At 53.2% G+C, this 27,279-nt stretch overlaps 1 protein-coding gene across 1 annotated transcript in view; it reads left to right on the top strand.

Annotated features, from left to right (window-relative positions):
- Positions 1 to 14,865: 14,865 nt before the first annotated feature.
- The window catches only part of LOC118980021 (bifunctional heparan sulfate N-deacetylase/N-sulfotransferase 4), a 49,341-nt gene continuing 36,927 nt past the window's right edge, over positions 14,866 to 27,279 (top strand). The window contains exons 1-2 of the mRNA XM_037036325.1: positions 14,866 to 14,943; positions 21,494 to 21,648. Of these exons, the coding sequence (XP_036892220.1) occupies positions 21,565 to 21,648 (84 nt within the window). The 5' untranslated portion in view covers positions 14,866 to 14,943; positions 21,494 to 21,564. The remainder of the gene's footprint in view (positions 14,944 to 21,493; positions 21,649 to 27,279) is intronic.

Genomic DNA, 27,279 nt, shown 5'->3' with positions numbered 1-27,279 from the left:
GTTAAAACCGCCACGTCTTCAAATAACCAGTCACGGAAAGTGGCCTGACTGGTCGCCCACGGAACCTTTGTCTCTGGAGGTAACTTCTCACGACCTTTCAGTTCCATTGTCCCGGCTGCACATGGGGACCCGAGACACACCCAGCGTGCAGGCTCCCACTCCACCTGCAGCCCCGGTGGGCAGCCTTTCCCAGGGTCAGCGGGGCCTGCAGCGGACTTTCCGAAGGTGGAGGGGGTTTCACTCCGGCCGTGGCACGCCCCCGACAAGAAGGCACCACGCAGAGTCAGAAATCGGCCTGGTGCCGTGGCCAGCCCACTCGGCAGGTGCAGAAGGCCGGGTGCGGGTATTCCGCCTCCTTCGCCTGTGTCCCCAGAGTCAAGGCTGAGCAAGCCTGTCGTGGGTGGTCTGAACACCAACCACACGCCACCGCCGCAGTTTAGATCCCACGGGTGTGTCTGTGCTGCACGCATAATGCCAATCCCAAACTTCATTTCCACGGTTCGCACCCGTCACTCCACACATCTCCCTTTGGCTTACCCCCGCGCTGTCCAGGTGCCCCGTCCACACAGCATGGCCCTTGTTTCCTGGGTCGTCACCTGAGACGCCGGCCCTGTCCTGTGACTGTGGACGTGACTCCTGACCTCAGCCATGACCCGCTCCTTTTCACCGCTCACCGCACTGGCTTTCTGTCCTGCTGCCCAGAGCGCTCCCGGCCACACCTTATGTTCCGTTTCACGTGCCCCGTGGTTTCCACACACAGGCTGGGCTGGGCCCCGAAGCTGCAGGCCTAGGGCCCCTACCCTTGCCATCCTGTGCCACTAGGCACGTTCCAGTGGCAAAACAAAACCACAAAAGAGTTACGACGACTTTACTGGGTCCCGCCACTGAGTACAGTGGTTTGGGGGAAAGAAAGGGAACGTTCCAAACCAACAGTAATCCGGTCTCCCAAGATCATCCTGTCGTTGGGGCACTTCGGGGGCAGATGTCAGGTCGGGGCACACCCGTGAAGGCGAGGCTGAGGGCAGCCTGCAGAGGAAGGGGCTGACCTGGGACCCGGTGGGCGAGGGGACGGGGAGGGAGGACGGACTTCAGGCTGCAGGGCAGTTCTGGAACAATGGTGAGAGGGACTGAGGAGGAGCCCCTCACCGCAGGGACACCCCCAGAGGCGTCCTGGGTCTCGCAGGGAGAGCCCTGCGTTAGCACCTGCAGCTGGGGGAGCAGCCTGGTGTGAGAGGCAGAGCGGGACCCAGGGGCCACAGTGGGTCAGCCATCAACGCCCCTTATTGGATCTGAAAATGTGGGGGGGGGGGCCGTCCGCCAGCAAGGTGACGTCTGTGTATTTCCCCCCAGTCACTTCAAGGCTTGGGTCTTCAGAAGAAAGTAATCGCATTTTGAATCCTGCAAATTTTGAATCGAGTTACAGACTCTGAGCGCTGCAGGTGTGATTGAGCCTGCATCCCATTCATGTTCGGCCCCCTGCTCTCCACCTTGTGTGTGGCCCAGGGGCCGCCCCAGCACCTGGGGTACCCGCAGGCAACACAGGCCCAGGACAGGGGCAGCTGGTCCTGCGTGCCAGCAGTCCGGGGACAGACACCGCGCACCAGGCAGGGCCCCTTGGGGCTGTGCCCGGGACAGAGGGCAGGACCGGGGCTGTGGGAAGGGGTGATGGGTGCCCAGAGGGGTGGGTGCTGCTGGCCCCCCAGACAGTGGCGGGCTTGTCTGGGTCCTTCTGCAGCCGGGCCAGAAACCAGAGGCTGGCCTGGTCCCCTGGGTCAGGACCCTCTGGGTGAGGGGACCACACCTGCAGAGGCAAAGGAGGAGGGGGACCTGCAGTCAACGCCTGCAGTGAGGGGAGCTTCAGTCAGAACACCGAACATGCGTGACCGTGAAAGTATGTCATATGTCCAAGATGATTTCGTCGAACTTCCCGACCCGAAATGACGCATCACTATCACTTAATTTTACAGTCTAACGTAGTTTTACCTATAATTCTTGAGAAAGACAGCCCAAGAGAGAGAAGATGGTACATTCTGTTGAACCTGGGACCAACATTTCTGTCTGTCCTACAGTGACAGGGAAGCTTCCCCTCACTCCTGAGTCCGGGTGAGGGCCGCCCCGTGAGCCACCTGGGGACTCGGCTGGAGGGGACAGAGATGAAGACGTCCATCGCCTGCTCGGGCGTCACCGCTGCCCACAGTCCTCTCACCTGGGCTCTGGGAGCAGCCCCGTCCTGGTCCAAGGTTTGGGGGCTGTGGCAGAGCCCCGCTCTCGGCCCTGAGCTAGTTCCCCCACTCCCCACTCCGTTCGTGGAAACTGCCCGACACAGAATTCTGCCCAGCGACCAGATTTTGACCGGGCGTGTTCCTGCGCGGGTCTCACCCAACAAGCACTGGGCTTGGTTCTCGCTTGGGGGTCCGCGCCCACCTCTTTTCGTAAGAAGCTGCTCTTGCTCAGGGCTCTGAGGCCCCAGCTCCTGCTCCCTGAGCCTCCTCAGTGCCGGTGTGGTTGGCGGGCCCCTGCTTCCAGGGACTCGAGATCTGCGTGTGTGATCATGTCCTTGTCCTTGCCTCTCCTCCTTCAACCTGTCTCCCTTCGCTCTGTCTAATTTCTCCTCGTGAAGTTCGCTGCCCTTGGTCCCAGCTCAGCCCCTCATTCATTTTCCCTCCCTTCCAGCTACGAGAGGGTGATCACTAGGCCGCATCAGCAGCCTCACATGGGCCGACGTGCCCCAAATCCGAGCCTGAGGTCAGGCTCACTACTGACCACCTGCCAGGCTTCCCCCCTCACCACTGTCTCCGGCAAGGGCACCCAGCAGGCCCCCCGTCGGGGAGGGTTCCATCCCGCATGTTTCAAATGCTGTTCTCTGATAGCAAATCCACCAGCCGACATTCACACCGAGAACCTGAGTCTGTTGGGTCCTCTTCACGCCTCTAACGTCCGGTGGAAACTGTGATCAGGTTTCCGAAATGTCCCCAGGACGGCCTGCCGGAGCCCACCTCTGCCACCAGGGTCTCCAGACGAACCACCAGGAGGTTGCCCCTTTCACTGGGGGGCACTGCGCGGAGTCCATGAACTGCTCTACAGCGGGGCTCTTACCCCAGTGCCAACCAGGAGCATTAAGTGCTAAAAAATGGCACCCTAATTTTGTTAACTTTAGGGAAAAAACTGGAACAGTGCTGCAGAGAATTTACAGATAGGATACATAGATAGCAAAATGAGAGAGAGACAAAGTTTGCACGTTGGGGGGTGGATAAAGCGGAAGGCTGTTTAATGACCACCCAGCATGACCCCTGTAGTCTTAGGGCTAATCCGTTACTCAGAAAACAAAACAGAACACAAAGTACGACCCAATAAACAGGCAATAATTGATGGTAACCATCAGTGATATTCACCGTAAAACAGACGCTGACAGGTCAACTTCACAATCCAGACATCATGCGTCCCTGAGACTGCTTCTCACAGCCAGCAAAATGTAGCGCTTTCCCACTTGTCACTGATACCCACGGACGAGCGGCCAGGGTGTCTGATGGGCACTTGAACCAGCACCTTAACTGTCACGGCCTGATGGCGTGGCCCAGTGTCACCGCAAATCAGTGCCGTCAGTGTGCCCATGCTCCATCACAGAACCGGCACCCCCGCCCCTCGGTCTGGGGGCTCGCTTGCTCTCCTTTCTCCCTGGGGTTCCTTCACCCGCATCGGGTATAAAGGTGACTCGAGTACGTTTCCAGCCGCACGGCTCGTCTTGCTGCTGTGTTTCAGTGCGTTTTTAGAGCCAGGGCTGAAGATCATGGCATGACGTTTCGTGGGTCATCAAGGAACCTCAGTGTACACGGGGCTTTAAACGCACGCTTCACCTCCTTATGTTCCGATCCACCGGCATCTGTTTGTCCCTCGTTCTTCGTCAGTGAATCTTGCACCTTGTTGTTGTATAGAGCGTATTCAGTGTAAAAGTTGTTTCCCCTTTTTACTGTACATTCACTTCTCGGCAGATTCTTAGTCTGCATTGCTTGTGGACGGCAGCATGTTTTAGGAAGCTGGGACTTCACAACTTACCCGAGTTACTTCATAACTTTTATAGTTTGCACTATAAAAGTGGAAACAGTCCTCTGTACCCTGTGGGATCCAATTCATTCAATTTAAAAGTCACCAAATAGCATCCCTTTGGTTTAAAGGGCGCTGGTCCCAGCGGAGTGTGCCGGGTGAGAGGAAGGGTCGGGCAGGCGCCACAGCTGCACACCTGGAAGAGTTGGTGCCGCTCTGACCCCCACACGGATTTTAGCCACTGATTCTGCAACAAGAGTGGAGCTGCAAGGGCCCCACCCTCAGTTCTCCCTCTTGTTTAACTGTCGGTTTTCAGCCACACAATTCTCAAAATTTTAAGGAGAGCTCAGCCTGTTAACAACAGTGTCCTGCGCGGGAGTGACTCATTTGTCTGGAACAGGCTTTTCTAGGAGTGCATGAGTGGTGAGCTCTGGGCATTTGGTGGAGCCCCCCTGAGCCCCCCTGACTGCGAGGTCCCGCTCGGGAGTTACTTAGTGAAGTGCGGACGGAGCAGGGACACAGCTGTGGCCAGGTCTCAAACCCAAGCAGCTGGCAGGCGGATTCCGTCAGCCCCGGAGAACAGCCCTACGGCGGCCCACGCAGGGCGAGGCCGGAGGAGGGGCGTCTGTGGGCAGGCACGGTGTCAGAGGACTCGGTGTCGGAGGGCACACTGCCCACGGACTCCACAGAGCTGTGGCCTCCCTCTTTTCAAGACAGTCACATATTGTGGCCGCGACTTACAGTCTTCAAATGTCTGTACAGACAGAAGGCGAATCCAGTGGAGGCAGATGAGGGTCGAGGGCGCCACCTAAGGTTCTCACGGAGGCCAGGATGGGTTCTGGGGTGAAGTTTGGGCCCAGGAAAGAGGAAGATCAGAACTGTTAACATAGGGACTCGGGGAGCATGCTCACTGCACAAGCGTCACGCTCACCGCACAGCGTCACGCAGACAAGTGAGCAGGAGTGACACAGGAACTCCCTTGAGGCGGCCCCGCACCAACACACACAGGTACTCGGCAAATGTTCGTTAATGACACGTTACAGGCTGTAACTGTTCGACTTAATCAAAGTAAATATCAGCAAGTTAAAATTAAAGAATCAAGTCCCTGTGGAAACCCTCCTATGGTGGCAAGACTGAAAAATAGTCGCCCTTGTAAATTCAACCGTATTTCAGGCTGCTCATCTGATAATTAAACCGGTTGCTGCTTAACTTTCCTGTGAAAAAAGGTTAAATTATTCCTTGCTTTTCCTCCAATCACCAACTTAGAAATAATCCTAGCAGTTTTTTGCCCAGTTAGCCCTGAAAAGGACGAAATGTGAAGGGCTGAGGCAACGCCACCCACACCTCGCGCAGTCCCCTGGACTAACGTGTCTGTCCCGGCAGAGCCGCGTCTCACGGCGCGCTCACCGCTCGGCCGGGGCTGCCTGGGGAGCCCGCAGGTGTGTGGGTGGCGGTGTGCACAGAGGACAAACGGCGCTGGGGCTCGTCCTCCAGGGCTCGGAAAGCCACCGCCGTGTCCACTGCACCGGGTGCGGCCCAGCTCCACTTCTGGACCAAGTGACCCTGGGCCAGGGGCCGGAGCAGCTGGCCAGGCCCAGAAACTGCCTGTCCTGCATGGAAGACCCCTCAGAGAAGGCTGATGTGGCCCCTGTGTGAATGATCAGTAGGCAGTAGAATGTGAAGTGTGATCATGATTAAAAAACCCTCCAACTAGTTTTTTTGCTTTAATGGGCTATGGCATTGTGTTAGGGCACATGCCTTTGTGATTACATTTCTAAATTAATTTTATTTTTAGCTACTCCATTAAAATAAATAAGGCCTTCGGAATGGAGAGCCATGGAGGGAGGGGCAGCAGAGGTCATTTGCTTCATTTCTAGAGGTCGGGGTGCCACGTGCAGGGGCAAGAGCCAGCAGGGCCGGATGTCCTGGGCTGCCCTTTGTCCAGGCTGCCGGGGCCCAGGCTCCTGCCTGCCCCTTCCCACCTGCTGACCCATGAGCAGGCGACATCCACTGAATGTCCTGCACCTGGTCATTGCTTTTGTGAAATGATGGTTAGAGCCCGTGCTAACCCCCCCGTGCCTCCAGGACACCGGCAGCCGGCAGCCTCACCCCAGGCAGGCCAAGAGGCGGTCCATCTCTTCTCTGACACCGAGGGACGCAGGTCTGGCCGCTCGCCCTGCTCCCGCCTGCTGGCCCTGCCGCCTGTGGGCACCTCGGGGTGCACCCTGGGCCAGCACACACAGCGGGTGGGAGCCCCCCCACTACACAAAGGGAACAGAAAACTGTAACCAGTATTGGAAGCTGAGCACCGAGTCAACAAGTATTTATAAAGTGACTGTCCAGTGCTCTGCAGAGCGACGCTGTGAAAGTAAATGCGCTCAGGAAAAGACAACTAGCGAAAGGCTCGTACATGGGGAACCCAGCCCTGAACGCGGCACTTGCTGCTCCTCAGTCAGACCTGGTCAGACGTCCGTACTGGGAGCGAGGCCAGTGTGCGGGCTCCCCCACTTCTGTCAAGAAGCCGCAGGGAAGTGCAGGCTCTGGAGGGGGAGCCCTGACAGTTGAGGTGGGAGTAGATGGGGCTGGGCTCCCCACAGGGCAGCACTTGGACTGGCCATCTGCTCTGTCGGGGGTCGCTCTGCTGAGCCGTGAGACCCCTGAGAGAGTGGGAGAGCCTGCGTGTCCCTCGGAGGAGACCGGCCGCATTGGAGAACCACCCAGACCTCACGCTGCGCAGGGGCACGGTGCCACCGCCAGGACCAGGGAGGCAAGTGGTGGGCGGAAGGCCAGTGAGCACTTCGAGGAGGACATCGGACGGAGACTCCGACGCCCGGGGAGGGCAGGGGAGGCCCCGGAAAGATGCGGCTCTTCAGAGACGGAAGCATGTAGAAAGTCGGGTGCAAAACACTGGAAAAGGAGGAAGTTTTGCATAAAAATGAGTGTCAGACCGAGACTGAGACAGTGGGGACAGAGTTTTACGTCTCTGCCTGGAGGGGCTTGGGGCTTGTTTCGTTTTGCTTCTCCATCTTTTTCAAATGATTGGCAGCCCACTTGGAGCCGGATTAATCGCGGTTCCCGCTGTGCACTTGGAGAGCAGCTAGCACGTCTCGGAGTCCTTGGTGTCTCAGTGATGTATCATCACGGGCTGATTACTGCAGAGATCTGATTTCTTAGCAGACTTCTAAGAAGCAGCCACCCTCATGAGGCAGCATATAAGAGTGAAAGATTAAATTACTTGGAAATCAGGTAAAATGTTAACATGGAGATCCTTGATTTTCCCGAGCTGTCTGTAATTTACGTCAATTAACTTCACCCTCTTTTTATCGTTCTTTTGACTCAGAGTAACAGTCAAATCAACTCCCACTGAAAGTCAGATGAGGTAGCTTCCATGCTATGTACAGTGAATTGGGCTGATAAAATACATCTTTGGAAAAGCACACGTTAAATATTTCAAAACATCTCTATCGCCCGTGTTGTTGGGTCACAACACAGAATGGCCGGTGTTCATCCTGTTAATGAGAAAATGTCAGGTGCACACTTACAGGTTTTAAGCACGTTCTAGAGAGCCGGCCACATTGCCACTTAAACGTGATTGGAAAAAGGAAGATTGGAAAGTGCAGGTCTGTTCATTGATCACCCGCCCCGGCCTCCCGGATGCCCCCCTCCCCTCGGGGGGGACCCTCACCCTGAGCACCCCTCACCTGCAGCCTCCGTGTCGGACTGTTGCGTCAGAACTCTCAGACCACCTGTTCCCTGAAGTCACCTCCCAATTCTTCTCCGGGGAGGAGACAGGACAGGACGCTCAGGAGGTTCTCTCAGCCCCTGAAACCCTGCCACCCAGACGCCTGTCCTCTCACATGCGCTTATGAGGCTGTCAGTCTCCCCATCTGCCAACATCGGGGGTCGGGGAAGAGGCCGTGTCCTGGAAGACCTGCGCCTTCCCGGGCCTGCAGGGCCTGCCTGGCCTCCTCGCCTCCCATGGACGCAGGCCCTCCGGGTGGTGACGACCTTGGCTCGATCCTGGCGGCGCCAGCCCCTCACCTTCACTGTGGGCTTCCCGCGTGCTGGCCGGTCCCCAGCCTTCCGGTGGAGCATCTCGGCTCCTGGTGACTCGTCATGAACACCTCATTAGTTCCAGCTTGCTGAGTAACCAGAAAACTGAGAGCCACCAGCTACCGTATTTTGCCATATATAATGTGCACTTCCTTTGCCCAAATCTTTGAGGGAAAAATAAAGGTGTGCATTGTACATGGGTAGTACTAATTCCATACCTATATAATGCTTTTAATTGTTTTATTTATGCTTATGTGTTAAAAATGTAACTCTAGAAAGCAACGATGATCGTCGTATGCAAAATAATATATGGCCTTTAGCTCAAAACCGCCCACGTACCGCGGAGGCACGGCGGGGGTGGCCCATTCTGAACGCCCACTGGTGACTCGCCGGAAGTCTTGGAGGAATGCAGGAAGGAAGTACTGGGCCTGCTTCCAGAAACAAGCACTCTCCCTATTTCCCTATGAAAACAAGAAAATCAGTGTTAGCCAATGAAAAGCTATTCAAAATAAATAATTACATGAAACGGCAGATACAACTCCTGTTACATTCAAAATGCAAATTATGTGGAATCTCTTACCAAGTTTCCTCCCAAGAAAAAGAGATTGGGTCGCAGTTGTTTTGTTTTGTAAATAAGCACTTCGTCAGATTGTTTTTTAATAGATGTTATCACGTATTGACTATTAATGGTCTAGAACAGAGGAAGGAATCTGTCCGCAGGAGCTGAAGCTACAGCTGACCCAGGGGACGCCACACCGTGGAGGAGAGATAGTAAAGGCCCACGAGAGACACGGGGATGAGGTAAAGCCAAATAACTCAGGCTTCTCTGAGGTCTGTCCAGAAGGTATGCAGCCATGTCATAAGAAAAACAGGGACATTTCCTGAAGAAGATACAAGAAACACTGTATATAGGACAAGGACACCTCAGTCCCCTCCAAAGCAGGCACCTGGGGACCTCACACAGTTCTCCCGGTCACCATCAGCCACCCCATCATATTTTCCTGAATCTCACCCATGGTCTGAAATCTCTTCCCTTTCAAAGGTGATTTTAGTTTTGGGAAAAGCCAGAAGTCACAGGCACCAGATCTGGGCTGTAGGGGCTGAGTCACCGGGGTGATTTGATGTTTCAGGAGAAACCTCTGCGTGAGACGCCATGCAGTATTGGATCACTAGTTGTGACAGACGTGACCTGCTGATGCGGGACGCAGTGGCTGTCAGCGTGCCGACACCTCTACGTCACCTTCGCCATCTGTCTGCAAATCTGAAAACATTCCAACCTGAAACGCTTGTTGAAGAAAACCTATGTACTCTCAGCCGGGAACGACGCCAGAAACATAAGAAGGTGCACAGAAGACTCCACCCGTGAAGTTGTTGAGGGAAACGCTGGATTAGAAACGTCAGTATGCTGTGCAAGACTTAGATCTCCATTAGAAAGCAGCGCGCAGGACAACAGTGGCCTCTGTGTGGGACGAGTGTGTCATCAGAGAAAAACACAACGTTTCCGGCTTTAACCGAACTGCCCTATTTTGGGGGTGCAGATGATCCATCTCGTTGTTAACGCTGAAATCTCCTGGTTTCCGTAGCGTGAAAATGGGTGTGAGCAGCACGTTGTCCACACCGTGCGTGCAGACAGCGCCGTGAATTATTTAGCTGCCCGCCTCGCCCTGTGGTTAGAGGCACCTAACGAGTGCAAACAGCGCCTGAGCCGCGGGACCGCCCCAGAGGGCAGCCGGTGGGTTCCCCGTGCACACTCGCGTTCTTCTGCCTCCTGCTCGGCTCTCTTATCCTTCCTGTTACCCAACCCAGCGCCCCCACCCTGGTTCGGCCGCAGCCGCACACCCTGCAACACGGTGTTCCAGAGGCGCTCTCCCCGGCTGCCCTCCTGCCTGTGCGTCCCAGCCCCGGGGCTCCTTCAGCCAAGGCCCGCCCAGCGCCGCACCCCCGCACATCCACATCTTGTGATCCAGGTAGAGCCGCTTTAGCTACTTGGGCTGATTTCCTGGCCAGCGCTCCCACCGTGGTGGTCTCACGTGTCTTCAACCTAGGGGCCCTTGCGTCCCCGAAACTGACTGCTGTCTGCGCTCCTGAGACGGCGCGCCCGGGCCCCCACCCGGCTCTGCTCCCCGGGAAGGCGGCCCCATTTCTCAGCGTCTCCGCCGCGGAGAGCCTCTTCCCTGCCCTCCGCCAGGCGCTCTGACCTTTAATTAGAAGAAAATTTGTTGTCTCCCTTTCAGAAGACAGCAAATAATGAACTCATTAAAATGAAGTTAGTGCCGGGCCTCAGCGCAGTGGGAGCCGAGGTCTCATTAGCAGCTGGAAACGCGGACGAGCAGGCACTTGCACCCGCGAGGGGGCGCGCGGCCCACGCTCCTGGGTGAGCGCGGTCCGGTGTTTACCGCCCCGGCGCACCCCGGGCGTGGGGTCTCCGTGCGCTCCAGTACCCAAAAGCAGATTGCTTCCGACTGGCCGTGAAATGTCAGCACAGAAATCGCCCCCAAAAATGTATTTATTGTGGGAACACGGGATATGTCGGTGATTAACAAGGATAGTGGGAAAAAATGTCTTGCTTAACAGATGCAGCGATTAGGAAGAACAAAGACGACCCCCAGTCTCTAAAAGTGATTCCGGAGTTGCACACAAACTAAGGCAGAAGGTGAGACTGACAGTTTTGAAGAGACTTTCATCTCCTTCCTGGCCCAAGGTGAGCAGTATTCAAGCGTCCAAGTTCAGAGTCAGGTGACAAAGTGAAGCTCCCTGCGATCTCCGAAAGGTCACCCTTGAACTTATTTGGAAGCGCTACCACCTCATTCCTGCAAGCACCGAACTCCAGAGGACTTTGGTCTTAACAAATTCTAGCACTTCGTAAGGTTTTTATGATGTTAAATGATCCATCCTTAGTACAACAGTAATTAGGAGGTTTGCTGGGTTGGCAAGAGATTCATTTGGTTTTTTTGTACAATGGCTCTCGTAGAACTTGGTTATCTTTAATGTCATTCAAAACAGTTTTGTTAGATTGTGTGTGACAGCTGCCATCTCAGAGTACATTAAAAAAAAACTTGCCAAAATTGGTGAATTTTTGTGTAGCCATTTTACCATTGAAGATGGAAGAAAACAGGCAACGTTTTCAGCATATTATGCTTTATTACTTCAAGAAAGGTAAAAATGCAACTGAAACACAAAAAATCTGTGTGGTGTGCGGAGAAGGTGCTGTGACTGACTGAACGTGTCAGACGTGGTTTGCGAAGCTCCGTGCGGGAGTTTTCTCGCTGGACGAGGCTTACAGTCGGGCAGACCAGCTGAGGTTGATAGCGACCAAGTCAGCCTTCAGGCTGCGGGCTGGACACCCCTGAAGGGAAAAGAGGGCAGGCCCCGACTGAACAGTGAGGTGTTGGCAGTTCGTGGAAACTCTCAAGGTGCGCCAGGTGACGATCGCTGCTGAATGAGATGCAGGAAGGCGGTGTGGGGGACATCACGGTCCTTCCAGACACCTGCCTGGCCCAGGAGCCTCGGCAGGGTGGGGCAGCCTCTCCCTCTGCAACCGCAGATGAACTGCCCCTTCCTCAGAGGCCATCACGGGCCTCAGTCCCTGCCCCACTGCAGGACAGGCTCTGTATGTTCCTTTCCATAAGAGCATGTAACACGATCAGTTTTGCACCACTAACAATTTGCAATTAACTGCTTAGTTCATTGATTTGCCAGGTGCATCGTGTAGCAGTTCTGCTCGCCAGGCACGTTTCCACTCATGAAACGCGGGTAAGAGCCTGAATAAGAGCCTCCTTCTCCCCGTGTGTGAAGTCAGCCCAACGGGGGGGGGGGGGAGGGTTAANAGCCCAACGGGGGGGGGGGAGGGTTAACGGGACAGTGCTCCCTGCTCTGCACATGCTCACCAACACTCGTGAGTCTCTTGTGGGAAGACGTGGGAACTTGCCGTCCTTGAATTCTGAAGACCAGAAACATCTACTCGCAGTGAGGAGAAGGCTTGGCACGTTTTAAGGTTTCTTTTGTGTCTGTTCGCGTGGTCTCTGTTCACAGAGATGGCCGTTCTCACTCCTGCCTCAGTCAGGAGTTGCAAGCTATGAGCAGAGCAGCGGGCAGGGGAAAGGCAACATGTCTTCAGGTGGTTCGTCAGCACGTGGGAAAAAGTCCCCGCCCGCCCAGGGGAACGTGTCACCCGGGAGCTGTAACACAAGGTCACCAGATGCCCTGGGGTCCCTGTTGGGGGGGGAGGCAGCGCCCCGTCGGTGGCCCCCTGGGTCCTCTGGCCCATGAACCCCGGTTAGCACTTACCATCAGGGACACGTTAGTGACCACAGCAAAGGGGCCTGATTCAGTTTACTGCTGCCGTGCATCGATGGGGGTGTCCACCACGTCTTTTAATGCTTTCCGCACGTATGAAAATGTCTAGCAACATGGGAGCAATAAGGCCGGACCTCCTGCAGGTGCTCGTGGACCAGCAGGAGGAAAAGAGGCGGAGTGATGAGGAAGTGGAAAACGGCATGGGTCCTAGGAGAGGTGGTCGAGGAAGCTACTGCGGAGAGCGAGAGGGAGAGCTTGGAGAGGGGCGCCATGGAAGGCGCCCTGCAAAAGGTGGCGGTTGGACAGGTGTTTAAAGGCCGGGCCTGGGTGGTGCGGGGGAGTGGGGGCAGGATTGGGGGTGGCTCTGGCTTTGGGAGCATGGAGAACCAGAAGGGGAGGCCGGGGAATGCCCGTGCTGGGGCCGCTCTGGGGCAGGGTGACTGGGGAAACGGACTCGAGGTCTGAACTGGAAACGCGGAGCCTCAGGCACCCAGTTGTAGGAGAGAATGCCCTGTGGGGCTCTTGTTAACAGCGCTCACTGAGCCCCCACTGTGTGCCAGGCTACAATGGAATAGGCCCCCTGAGAGCCAGGTGATGCGCGACCCCACCTCACAGGGGAGCAGAGGGTGTGGGGAGTGAGGTGACCCACAGGAGTCCCTAACCCAGGGACCCCAGGGTGCAGCGCAGGTGCAGTAGGGATGTGAGCCTGACGGGGGGGGGGGGGCGGCCGGGAGCTAAGGGAGTGTGAGCACGGTGGGCAGAGGGCAGTGGTTTCGGGGCTGGGGAAGGAGGCCAGGAGACCTGCCACAGAGGCTGCAGGCCCACGGGGGAGCCGGGTGGCTCACCCTGAGAAAGCAGCATGGTGCCTGGCAGCAGGCAGCTCACAGGTCGGTCTCCTCACCGCAGCATGGGCCTGGCCCTGCCGGCTCTCAGCACGGACAGTTGTGGATGGAGGGGCCACTTCCAGAAGCCGGAGGTGGACTGCTGAGTGGGTGGGGTGGGAGTGGTGAGGAGAAGTGGGTGAGGGGGACCATTCAAAAAAGCTGTTTCAAGGTATGGAGGCTCAGGGACTGTGCCTTGATAAAACAAGAAAGCCAGAAAAAGGAGCTCACTGGGAAAAAAACTCTAGGTTCTATTCGAAGGCTCTGTTCCACAGTATTTCTTACCTAACAGCTCAGCGAGTTCACCAGGCTTATTTTAACTTCACCCATTTTTTAATATTGAGTTCGTTCTTTTTGAGAAAGATATATTTCATGTAACTGGGTCAAATCAATGTTTTTTTTTTCTGTTTCTATTTAATCGATGATATTTAAACAAGATTGGCCAGAATTAAACCCAAGATAACTGTGATCTTGGACAATCACTATGTAGCTCATCAGCCTGTTAGTTAGTTGTTACTTTTCCTTTTTTTCCCCTTTAATTAAACTAATTTTCAGGAGAGCCCTCTTCATTCCGGGGCTGTAAGTAGTGAGGTCACACAATTTGAAGCGAGTGTGCAGTGGCCCTGCTCAGCGGAAGTGGTCTGCACCCTGGCTCCCTGCTCACCTCACCCCATGGAGAGTAGCCACTCGAGATCCATCTCATTAATGTCCCTGGTTTGAAGTGGGTGTCTCCCATCTGTCAGAACAAAGTCAGTCCTCGCTAAAAGGCTACAAAAAGTAGGAAAACCATCCAAATCAATAAGCAAACTGAAAAGCCCAGGATGTGAGAATCTCCGAGTTACACTGCAGGTGTAGACGCAGAAAGGTCAGGCAGCAAGTTATGGGGCGGGGCCAACTCAGATTATTGGCAGCATATCCGCAGCCCGTCCACAGTCAAGAAATCAACACGGATCAATGAGGAGTCAGGGAAGCTTTTGCCTCCCTAACGTAGAAGAGATTTCCCTTTCTGAAGTCGGTCCCCTATTTCCTGCCTGTCCTCTCTGCTCGTATCTCAAGGTTTACCTTCAAGTTCATCTTACAGTTCACGCTGTTCTTCAGTTTGTAAACCCCGAGCTTCAAACTCAATAATTGTGCCTTAAAAATGGTAGGAGAGGTACCATGGTGAAATAACCTGCTAAACTGCAACTCCAGCAGAAGTGATCCTTCTGTTCCAACAAATACGGGACTTGTCTACATCTAGTAATTCTGAAAATTTCCCCCCCAAAATAAGTATGATAATCTGGAGTCCAAGAAATCTCACACAGAAATAAAAAGTGATTTGAGCGCTGTGTGTCAGAGAGGGGCCTCTCAGCCACTCGGCACGTGCTCAGGACTTGGCCTCCTCTGAACTGGGGGAGCGTCCATGCACTTGGTAAGGGTGGTGCTTGTGACGCGCGAGAAAGGAGCAGCGTGTGACAGTCAGACCCCTCCCCGAGCAACAGAGGTCATGTTTTGTTTCACTCGTGCGTGCACATGTGAAGAAGAGGCTTCCCAAAGCTTCATACCTATTTTTCTAAAATCATGTTAATTTCTTGTTTATTTCAGGCATTACTAGAGACTCAAAATTTACTGCGCACTCAGGTTGCAAATTTTACCTTCAACCTTGGATTTTCAGGGAAGTTTTACCACACAGGTAAGAAGGGGCTTGGTGTTCTCAGGCAGTGCCACATAAATAGGAGAGTGCATTTTGAATGGGTCACCGGTAGGCGAGCAGGGTACCCAGAGTGACTGCGGGGGAAACTCGGGCACACTGTGTGAGCAGCCGGGTCCACAATCAGAGGACGGGCTGTTCCAGGTCGTAGAAGAACTGTAACCATTGAGCTAGGTGTGACTGTGCATCTCAGGTCTCAGGAGAAAGTATTGTGACAATGGCAATGATGACATTATAAGAATAATTATAAAGGACACTGTTTTAAGTTGTCAGCTAGACGAGCTAACAGACGATTTTCTGGACACCATTTTCCCTTGGGAAATACTTGTTCATGAGACCAGAGCGGTGCAGCCTCAGGGAACTTTAACAGGGGGAGAGGTCGTCCTTCCTGGCGTACCTTCCCTTCCGGGACGCTTGCCCAGCACCATGGCCCACCGTTGGGCCACGCATCGCACTCAGCCCGGCACAGTCAGGCCTGCACTTCCTCCCGGTCCCATCCGGCTGCAGGCGAACTTCTGTCCAAGTCTTGGCTGCTCCAGAGCCTCAAAACGTGACCAGTGCCACACACGACTCTAGGTCCCGACATGTCTCACCGTCACCCATCCTCCCCTCCAGAAACCGATTCTGATTTTCTGAGTATCAGCATTAACATGCCTAGCAGGAGTATAGGGAAACTCTGCATAACAGTGACCCCTCCGTCATAACAACAAAACACGGGCAGTGTGCCCGGTGCAGCCCCGGGGGCAGTGGCGGGGTGGGGGTGGGTGCAGGGGGGTGCAGCCCGCCCTCTCTGCATCACGGGTGGGCGGGGCTTCGCCCAGGACTCTGCCCACACACAGCATCTCAGGGAGCACATTCCCTGGGATTATCTCTGCGTGCCAGCCGTCTGTTGACGAATTAAAGATATCTCGTGCAAAGGAGCCTTTAATTATCCTAAATGCAGCTCATTTACCTTAAGAGGCTTTACAGTGTTTTTCCAAAGATGCTGGGCCTGATTTATTAGCTTATTGAAGCAGTGATGTCTTACTGCCTTTCTGTAATGCTTTTCCCCTCTGCTTTGAAGCCTGTAAATCTGTGTAAAGTAATGGGAGAAAAATTAGTATTTCGACCAGGTGATAAATCAAATGGTTGCATATACAACTCCCTTTAAAAAGGGCGTTTTGCTGAACTTCGGGTCACCGTGTCTGCCCAGGCAGAGCAACCCCAGGTCGGCGCTGGGAAGAGAGGCCCAGTTTCCCCAATCTCCCGCAAAGACCCTCACACACGAGTTCAGGCCTGAGAAGCTCTGACCTGAAGTCAGAGCGCACCTAACTCTACAGGCCACTCACTCGTGAGAAAAACGCGGGATTCTCTGTAGGGCGCCCACGAACGATGCTCTCCTGCCTAAACAGCTGGACAGTGCAAGGAGAGCCACTCCCGGGCGGAACGTGTCTGGATAAGAGCCACAGTTTTCATTTGCTTTTCACCCACAGGCTGTGAAACCTGCCAGGAGGTCCCGGGGTCTGTGTGACGGGGGTCACCGCTCCTCCCCCAACTTCTCTGTTGCCCCGAACGTGCACACAGCTCAGGTCGGCTGGGAAACCAGCAGCTCACAAGTTCACACCACAGGGACAGTGATTCCAGGAAGATACGAAACACTGCATTTTCATGGTGTCTCTTAAACAGACTCATCAACTCTTTATGTTGGTATTAACCCAACAAAAAACTGGAAGAAACGCTCTGTTCTATCATGTTATGGTGATAATGACGTCAGTTAGTCAGGATTCGTATGCATTTGGAAGCCCTGGCAGTTTAATTTCCTTCCCATAAGCAGGAAACTTGAACTGATTGGCCAGTTCATGAAATGCATCTGCAACGTGACGTGTTTCCAGGGTGCCGAGTTCTAGTGCACCCAGTTCACGTTACTTCACTGGGGTGCAGGGAGACGTGGGTGCCACCCAGGGCCCCTCCCCCACCGTCCCCACCCAGCCTCTTTCCCCAGAGGAGCTTTAACTGGGCCGTGCATGTAACCCTGAGGAGGTGGCCTTGTCACAGGCCTGTCTCTGCTGCCTCCCCGGGCGCTGCTGAGTGATGAGCCTCGCCGCCTGGAAGACATCTTGTCCCACACGCCCAGTGTAATGAGGATGGATGCCGCTTTCTTCACACGGCCCCTCATCTGTATTTCCCAGGCATCCTTTCCGTTCGGTCTCCCTGTCCTTCGGGCCCCGGGAGCACCCTCCCCCAGACCGACGCAGCACTGTGCCTTCCCGAAAGCCAGTCACTCGTGGGTGCCAAACCGAAAGAGGGGGAACATGCCATTGATTAAAAAGAAAAAAATAATAATACAAGTGTGGAGTTTGGAGAAAAGTATTTTGGTCTGGAAGTATTTGAACCTGGACTGGGCCTGTGCAGTGGTGGCCCCATTGGAAGTGGAGACCTCACCGCGCGGAGGCCCCGGGAGAGGGACTGCTGGCGTTTCTCGAAGGACGCGGTTTCCGCAGGCAGTCGTTGCCGTTCTTCCCCGTTAACGATACATTCCCTATGGCTCAATCAGTTACTTTGAGAATAATATTCACAAATTGGGTTAATAGTGGTCTTTTCCCTTAGAGTTCGTTTTACAGAAAGAGACCATTTATAGAGAGCAATTAACTTTCAAATGCAAAAGTAAAAAATCAGTTACATTCTTCTGTTTTCACTTTCCTGTGGCAAAGGTGTCCAGCATTCTGACATCTTTGGGCCACACATGAAATATATTGTGACACGTAATTGCAAAAAACTCTCATAATGTTTTAAGTACATCTACAGTTCTGTGTTGGGCCGCAGTGAACAGCCACCCTGGGGCGTGTGTGCAGCCCGTGGGCCCAGCTGGACGCCCCTGGGGGGTGGCTCTAAGGGCAGGTGTAGGAAGTTTCAGCGCAGAGCAGGCTCTGAGGGCTCGCACGCTGCGCGGGCGGTAGCATGGCCTCTCATGGCCTCTCTGGGCCGCCTTCTGCGTCTCCACGTGGCCCAGCGACCCCGCGTCCCCCTCCGGAGCAGCGCGTGGTAGCGTGTGGTAGGTGCTAAGAAGGTGTCTGTCGTGGCTGCTTTTAAAAATATTTTTGTTCATCAGTCAAATATTATCAAGAAAGCAAACAGTGAACAATTCACACGTCTATGTCTGTATGTTCTAGTTTTGAAAATATAGCTAGCTTTTAATCAACTTTTATCACAATACAGCTCTTTTTATTTAGTATCATATTTGAAATTAGTTTCTCCTGTACCCAGCTGGGTGGAACCTGGCTTATCATTTAGGAATTACAACAGTCCTACATAATGAGCAAGGATAAGGTGGGCGCGTGCACCCACGCGATAACGCACAGACTGAATTTTATGTATCTCATTTTGATGTTATAATGGTGCCCTTTGGGAATTAACCTAGAGCCCAGATCTTGCCAAAATTACTCTTACTTTGGCAGACTTAAAGAACTTGCAGAAACATACTATTATAACACAGATCCTCCAAAAGTGGTAACAAAGAAATGAATTCTTCAATATTTTATTTCTGAATTGAAATACTTTATATTTTCTGGGAATCAGAAAAGTAAAAGAAAAAACCTTTAAATGAGTACAAAAGCCTTTAAATGTAAAAAACCTCTGTAGTACAAAAGCACTGCATTTCCGATTAATAACGATGTGAATTTGAATGTGGGTCAGGTTAGAAGGGGCGGCTCGGCTGGGCCACAGACACGGCCTGAAACCCAAGCTGGAGACGAGCCTGAAGGGACCGTAGCTTGTGCTCTTGCCTGTAACAAGTGCAGGTGATGTGCAGAGGAATGTTCACCATGAATGGAAATTGGTGTCTCTGTTTAGTTGGATTTGACGGCATTTGAAATCCTGCTTTTGTCTGTCAAGCGCCACAGTGACCTCCAGCACCTGATCTGCCTCCCAGCTGTTTCGGGTGTCAGGAGCTGTCCCCGAGGCTCTGAGCTGTGTGACCGGATGGGGCGAGGGGGCGCTGCCGAGAGGTCAGCCCGCCCAGTGCAAGGAGAGGTTCTAGCCACCCCTCTCGGCCTGGGGGCAGCGGTGATAAACACATAAACGTCTAGGATGAAAGGTCTGAGATATTATGTGCTGTGACATGTTAATCTCAGTAGTCCACCAAAGGTTCCCTCTGTGGAGCCCGGGCCCCTCCTGCACCCTGGCAGCCATCGGGAGTGTTGGGGGGCGGGACACCCCTCAGACAGTCCAGACCTGAGCACACCAGGCAGTAGCAGAGTCCCCAGTCACTCACCACGTGTGACAGGTGACTCCCTGACCTCCGCCCCGCTCAGCTACAGTGTGGCCATGAGAAACATGCAGTCTACAGCAAGAAGAGTCTGTGCGGAAAATCCACCTGGTGGGGGCGGTGATAGATGTCTCTTCACTTGGGTTTCAATAGCTGCCATTCTTAATAGATCATCAGAAGTCAGTGGGTGGTAAGTCTGCAGCAGTTGAGGTGTTAGAGAACGTTAACCCAGGTTAAGGATTCTGCCGCGCATCCTGTCCGTGGGACCGCACCACCTCCTGGGCCTCTTCCCTCTTTGCGCAGCGGCAGCCCTGTTCTGGTGGTCAGGGCGCCCAGAGCCTGGGCCTCAGCCCCTCCTGGAACTGGGAGCTGGGGGCTACGTCAGAGAGCAGCACACGCCTGGTGTGGCGCACACAGGAGGTGGCGGGTTCAGAGCAGACGTCAAGGCAACGATGGTCTCCGCTCTGCCGACAGAATCACGTTGCTCCCCACTCCCTGCTCCAGGAGCAGCGGCCGTGCAGTGAGAGCGAAGGGCCCGGGTCCCCGATGGTCAGAAACTAGTGATCCAGGCAGGGGGTGTCCTGCAGAGTTTTTAGAAATATATACATGTAGAGCATTGCAGGTATAAACTACTAGACATCATTAAGAAGAGAGAGCTCCTCATTTCTTCAGTGCCTTCTCTGCAAGTCACAGTACACAGTGCTTCATTATACTGATGTCACCGACTCTCCGTAAGGACTCTGTGACAGGCATTTATGTCCCCACTTTCAGACCAAGAAACCCAGACTCACAGAAGTCACTTATCTGAGACCCTAGAGTCGGGCAGGTGGCAGAAGGAGGCCCTCTGACCCCGGAGCAGGTCGGCACCAGAGACATACTTTCCCCAGTCACGGCATTTGATAGTACATGATTCGTGAACACTTCACAGCAGGAGAAGATTCCTCTAAAAATACCCTTCAAGCCCTGGCTGGTGTAGCTCAGTGGATTGAGCGCGGGCCTGAGAACCAGACGATCACGGTTCGATTCCCAGTCAGGGCACATGCTTGGGTTGCAGGCCAGTTTCCTGCAAGGGCCAGTTCCCTGCAGGGGATGCACAAGAAGCAACCATACATTGATGTTTCTTTCCTCTCTCCTTCCCTTCCCCTCTAAAAAGATAAATAAATAAAATATTTTAAAAAAATACCCTTCATATTTATCTGCTTAACTTAGTATAAAATCAAGCAGCCCCCTGTAAAAAAATGAATGAATAAATAAGCCAAATAAATACACCTCGCACTGTACGCCACAATTCATTTCGCTTCACTAAGTGCCCAAGGGCTAAACAGGGATCAATGCTCATGTTATTGATTCAGAACATTTTTAAATTGAACTGGACGTTGTACAATTGTACAAACACTGCAATAATTTCATACTCAAAATATTCTCGAATAGCTGCCCTTAGTGAATTCCTTAGCATTGTTACTGTCTTCACTTTGCTGTGACAGCTGGTTTTTTTCTCTGCATGGGACACTGTTAACAAATTTTCCTCACAGAGAATGAGAAGTTAACGTTAAATTCCCAAATCGTGTTTCTGATGTGCTGAGAGATTCCTTGTTCACATCTTATGAACTATTTTATCAATGGGACGTGCTGATGCTCATACTAAGTTGAAAACGTAAAGACACAAAAGTGTTTCTGCAGGGTGAGATTAACTTTTAAAAAAATAAGTAGAAAAAAGATTTTAAAGATACCAAAATGTTTCCACCGGTTTGTTCTGCAAGTCAGTTGGTTTTGCTTTGTTTTGCTGTTTTGCTTTGCTTTTGTTTTCGAGCTTTTCACATCACTCGTCTGTGCTCTCCACGTTTCTTCAAGAGCATATATTACTTTTGTAATCAAAAACATGACCCACCAACCCCATCCATTAAATGTGAAGCTCAGTTTTAGACTTACAGCACTAAGGGAGCAAATTATTATTTGATGAGTTTAAAACAAAAACAGTCTAACACAAAGTTCGCTGTTTGCTCCCACCTCAGGCAGCAAATGCACTTGGGGGCAGTGATCCGACCTGCTCTCCCGAGCCCCGAACCAGCCGCTCCCCGATTCTCCGGGGCGCCTGACCTACCCCCAGTTCCTCTTGCTCTCATCCCCGTGGCCTCTGTGCAACTTAAATGAGGGTCATTCTTTCATTAGAACAACACAAAATTGGATCGATGGGTCGGTGGTCAGAAGGACAGAAACCTGACAAACAAACGTAGCCTTTAAGCTCATAGGGAGTTTCCACTGAAGCTGCCGTGACCTCCTGTTTTCCAGGAACCGCGGAGGAGGACGAGGGCGACGACCTGCTGCTCCGGTCGGTGGACCAGTTCTGGTGGTTCCCGCACATGTGGAGCCACATGCAGCCCCACCTCTTCCAGAACGAGTCCTCCCTGGTGGAGCAGATGACGCTCAACAAGGAGTTCGCACAGGTGAGGGCGCTGAGGGGCCTGTTCAACCAGGAGGCACCATACTGGTGGGCAGCAAAACTGGGTTGAATCCAGTAGAAGGAAACACTGCCGAGGCCTCTCGTGTGCAAAAGGCACACGTGTTCTCTTGTTTCAGGCCTGTGCGTGTACTGGGCCATGATGTGACACCAAATGTATTTTAAAAAGTAGACCGTTGTCAGAAAGCCCCCCTCCCCCACCACTATGGAAGGATTATTCTCGCATCTTTGAAGAACAATGGCACTTTCTCCATTGGATCCTCGGTGCATTATAATCAGCCTTCCAAAAGCCTGTCACATGATGACTGGGTAGGCGAAGGGCCATGGATCCGGACCAAGGGTCCCGGCGCTTGGCTCATTCCCTTCCACCCAGCAGACTGAGACACGCTGGAGTCTGACTCAGGTCGTTCGTTGTCAGAGCCCAAGAGCTTGGATTCCCAACAAGTGTCAATGAAGTGTGTGAACCTAAAAAGAAAGGGCCTAAATGAGAGGCAGCAAGCATCTGAGGTCTGAGAATAGTTATTCGGGAAGCTCTGATTCAGGCAGAAGTCTGGGTAGTATTCTAATTAGGAGACCAAGGCCAAGTGCGTCTGTCTACCCAGGAGGGGAAGAGAAATTACACCAGTACAGGTAAGCTAACAAAGTGGCCTGGACTCTACATCCAACACTCAATTTTTGGCCGTCACTTTCAGTTTGGTACTGTCAACCAGTGGCCGAAGAGACCAATTCAACACCAACAGGAAGCCCCACTTGGGGTGCAGTGGAGGCAGCAGCTGTTCAGTGTCCCCCAGTTCACTTCTGATCCAGCAGGCTATGAGGCAGCGGGGGCCAGGCCCCGCCCCAAGTGGACAGCTCCGCCCTGCTGCACTCACCAGTGCGCTCTGCGCTGCATGGCTCTGCCCCACTGTGCTGGGCTCTGGCCAAGCTGATCGGCTCCACTCTGTCCAGAAAGGATCAGTGCTTCTCCTCAGCCAGGGATACACAACTTCCAGTTTCCGGCGGGGTGAAAATGCTCCCAGAGCCCCAGGGGAGCTGGCTTATATGGACTGAGGCCCCCACCCCTGGTCCCTGATTGGTCCACCCTAATGCAAATGAGGACTCTAAATCCTCCCAGTTTGAGTGGTCCCAAAGGCACTGTCCTGATTGGTCAGAATAGGTGTACTGTGATTGGCCAATGAAGATGTAGATAAGGCTTGTGGCTGCACAGCTTCAGTTGGACGGGGAAAGCCTCAGTCCCCTTGGCTGAAACGGATTCCGGGAGCTCCTCGGTAAGGGCTGCTCCAAGGGTGGGAACGCTGCTGGTTGCTCGCGTTGTGCCGCGTGCAGCCGGCCCCAGGGCAGAGACCGCTGCGGGGCTCTGTTCTTTCACTGGGGCCCAGTTAGCCCTTCTTAGGAGGTGCCTGCCTTCTCAGGGTCCACAGTGATCAGTCGCGCAGTCACAAGATCTGCTTTCTTATTCTTTGCAAAGTTCTTTTGGACGCAAGGCTGCTTCCACCCCATGCAAAGTTATTCCCTGCTTTAACCGCAGAGGTTTGAGGCGTAGGGCTGCCGGGCAGTCCTTCTGGGACGGCACTCCAGCTCCGTTTTAAAGGGGTTCCCTTTGTGTTACCTTCACCTGTGCGTGCTGCGAGGGCGGCAACCCCTGCTCCAGACCAGGGGTGCGATCCACGTCCCAGGGGCCACGTCGGCCTGCTGTGCACATGTGTCGGGCTCGAGCTGAGAAGGCTCTATTCTGTGTGTTTATTTTCCTTTTTAAGTGATTGAGAAATGATCACGGGTGTATGCAATTCGGATTTGGACGTTCAAAGATGCGTGTTACTGCGTTGCTGCCTCGTTGTTCCCCACCATCTGTGGCGGCTTCTGCAGCAGCGGAGCTGGGTCGCTCCAGAGACCACCTGGCCCCAGAGGCTAAACTCGTCACCCTCTGGGTGTCCGGGCCACACCCTGGGAACCTCCCTCCGCTGCTCCAGAACTGAGCACCCCCTCAGCAGTCTGCGGAAAGAAAAACTGTCCCAGAAAGACGCTTGGACGCACGTCCGCAGGTTTGCACCCCGGGGGCAGGCGGTCAGGGCCCAGCCAGCAAAGCCGCAGCTGTGGGGCGGCGTCCTCACTCACAGGAGCCATTTTTGGAGCCGTCTTTGCGCCCCGCGGGGCGGGGGTGCTGTCGGGCGTCAGTGTGTCGTGAAGCATGTTTGCAGGCACAGAGCCACAGCCACCTGAGGCCTGGATTGTGAAGTTGCCCGTGAGGACGTGAATGGTGCACCGCACCCACTCGGTCTCCGAGCTCCCGGCCTGTGTCACATTTGCGCGGGGCTCCTCACCCCAGTGTGATCATGAACCGGCATTTCCAATTGTGAACGCCCAAGTTCGAATCCTGACTTCCACCTACGGCTGTTCCGTCTCAAACAAGTATATGACTCAGCCTCTCCGTGCCTCGGTTTCCCCATCTATAAAACAAGAGTAGTAGTGATTACCTGCTAAGATTGTGTTGAGGATACGAATGCTTTGCTTGGAATAGTGCCCACTGCTGAGCTCCCAGTAACCTACTCCCTCCATCATAATGGCTTAATTCATCATCATTGGTTACTTAACCAAATATGGTCTATCTAAATCCCGATGTGTATGCAGTTATGTCTTGCTTTAAAAAGCCCAATATTTCTGAAAATGTGAGTTTATAGGAATATTCATCTCTACTTACTCTCAGGGAATGTCTAAACCAACTTTGTGCTGCTTCAGAACATTGTGAAATGAAGTGAATACTCCCTTTTCCAAAAATAAACTTGCCTTGAGTAAGTTGCTGAATTCTCTCAGTGCAGCTACTTTGAAAATGAACTTTCTCATGGGCCAAAACCTCCCCACCTCACTCCCACACTAAAGCTTTGGGGGCAGGTGGGTCCTTCATGACGGTTGATTCCACCCCCCCCCCCGCCCCCACCCCCCCCTTTTGGGTAACTTCTTTCCGAAAGCTCTGCCCAGCACTGGGGGAGACTCCAGGTAATTGCTTTGTAATGGAGGCCTGAAGGCTATTTCAGGTCCATTCAGAACAATTACACTCATTAAGTCAATGTGGCCAGGAGCTAGATGGAAACCTATAAATCTATGTTGTTTAAAAAATCTGATTATAAGTTGCATAGACAAAATATTGCAACTAAGATGAAGCCCATTAAACACACACACACTGAAACAACATTGTCCTGCAGTTGTGACATTCAGAGCCTTGCCTTTGACTGTCTACATGGGGTGACATGCGTGTGTGATCCAAGGGCAGGAAACCCGCATCTTTCTTATGAAATCACCATTTCTCAGGACCCAGGTGGTGCCCCGTCTGCGTGGGCGAGGGGGTGGGGAGCCGGCGGGAGACACTGGGGGACCGGGGGAGCCCTACAGCTGGCAGCTCGTTTACTGTCCTCACGCCCCCAAAAGGGGAGGATTCCCTTTCACATCCTCTGAACTACAACGTTTTTAGGCAGTTAATGTACGTCGGCTCCCACGCTAGCCCTGAGCCCTGAACCAGATAACCCCCGATCGGCTCAGGGCCTGCCGGTCCGTCACCCGCGACAGCACAGTCCCCAGACAGGGAAGAGCGTCCGGACAGTCACCGGGCTCAGTCGGAGCAGCTACGGGTGGCGGTTTTCAGACTGAAGGAGCGGTTCGTGCTGAGAAATCCATATGCTTAGATCTCTTTTTCGTCTCATCCTGACCTCCTCGCTAACTGACCTTGGTACAACCTTGGCTGGCAGAGGGTTTATCCGTGAAAGGCGCCGTGGTTCTCACAGCATTTACAGAAAGGGTTCCAGTGACATAGAAGCTTCATACTGATATTTCAAAAGTGAGTGAACAGTTGACCGAGATGGTTTTACTTGTAGAATTTTTCTAGATTCCCTCAGGGCAGAGTTTGTTTTCTGTTGTAATGTGTCTAAACAGCGTGAGAGAAGCATGTGGCAAGGCTGTTCTTTTATGTCAGAAGAGCTTTTGTGCCGCAAAGTGTCATCATTCTTAGTGCAGCTGTGCATATGCACGTGACGCTAGGCGGGCACGTGTGGGTGTCATGTGTATGTGTCGTGTCTGGCCCATAGCATGTCTGCATGCAGTGTGTGTGTGTGTGTTCACGCTTCATCCATGAACACATGCACTGAGTGCATGCACACGTGTGTGTGCGTGTAGAGGTGTTAGTCTAATGACAAGCAGGGACAGCCAAGAATGTGTCATTTCAAGACACCGTGCTTGTGTGGCCATGGGGTGGAGGAAACGCAGATTCACAGTTCAGAGCACACAAAACACAGGATTTATTCTCGTATTTATTGTCTTATTTCCCATGGAAACAACCTGCTCTCGTCCCACCCTGAACCTTTTTATTTTCTTCCTTTTACTAAATCATACACTTTTGCTGCCATTGATTGTGTGAATGTGTCACTTAAGGGGAGCCATGTCTCACAGGGAACGGCAGACAGAGGGCAAGAAATGCTGCCATGTGAACACACGCGACAGAGCTACCAGGACCCTCCCTGGCTTACCCTCGCCTGCTGCCCAAACCTGACTGATCTGCGTGCATTCTGCAGTAGGTCTGTGCAGAACAAGTTAAGAAATGGGGTTTGGTTATATTAGGGTTCACCTGCAGACCCATTAAAATCTTCAAATGACTGCACCCTTTCTGTCCCCTATTCATCTGAGACCAAAAATATCCCCAAGGAAAAAAGGTCACGTTTTATCTACAGAGCTAACTTTTCAGTAATAATGTAAATTTTTCTTGACACTTTATCAAGTGGTCAGAAATCTTACTCATGACTCAAAAGCAAAGGATTTGAAATAAAGGCATAGCTTCTAAATCCTGCTTTAAAAATGCTACGTATATTTCTAAACTCTGTGTAACTCTTCGTAATCAGACACAACCCTCCTGAGATGAAGAATGCTGACATTTGAATTGTTCTCATAAACACCCAAGTGCACCAAGGAGCGACTCTGGAAACCTTTCGCGCCCCGTGAGCCTGCATGGTAGGTCGGCGGAGCGCAGGCGAAGTCCATGGCATTGTGAAAGGCAGTGGCTGTGCCTGTACCTTCCCTGAGTCCTGCAGCCACTGCCCTGTGTTTACAGCCCACACGGCTCTGTCTCTTTGTGACCTGCCCCAAAGAGACCTGAGACACAGGGCCTCTCCTCTTGGTGCGATACTGAGACTGACGTGCCTCTCCAGGCTAAGAACTACCACGCTGCACTTGAGCTGGAACCCAGGCAAGGCAGGGACCGGTCTTCCTGGCCCCTGAGTGTGGGCACAACTGCTGCTCTGGGACGGGCCCCCAGAGGACAAGGGCTTCGCTGCTCCTTCTAGGACGGAGCGCTGGTACCCAGAGCCTAAGGGCGAGAGAGACTGGCTCCTGGCTCCCCAGGGAGCCGGGCAGAGAGGGGCCCCTGAGTTCTGGGTGCCCCCAAATGGGGAAAATTGTGTCAAAGCTGAGGCAGGTCAGGCGGGGAGTGGGTCTTGGCTCAAATGCACACATTTCCGTGGTTCTTCCCAATCTTAGTACGTTCTCCTGAATAAATAGTTCTTCATTTACTGTAGAGATTTCTTTCTAAAGACTTCAGGTATTTTACGGGACAATTTCCACACTACGGCCGTCTCGC

This window comes from Sturnira hondurensis, unplaced genomic scaffold (genome assembly GCF_014824575.4).
Source record: "Sturnira hondurensis isolate 20B ecotype Veracruz unplaced genomic scaffold, ASM1482457v3 Scaffold0022766, whole genome shotgun sequence".
NCBI lineage: Eukaryota > Metazoa > Chordata > Mammalia > Chiroptera > Phyllostomidae > Sturnira > Sturnira hondurensis.
Note: the sequence above shows the minus strand (reverse complement) of the source record. Positions and strands in the feature narration are given on the sequence as shown.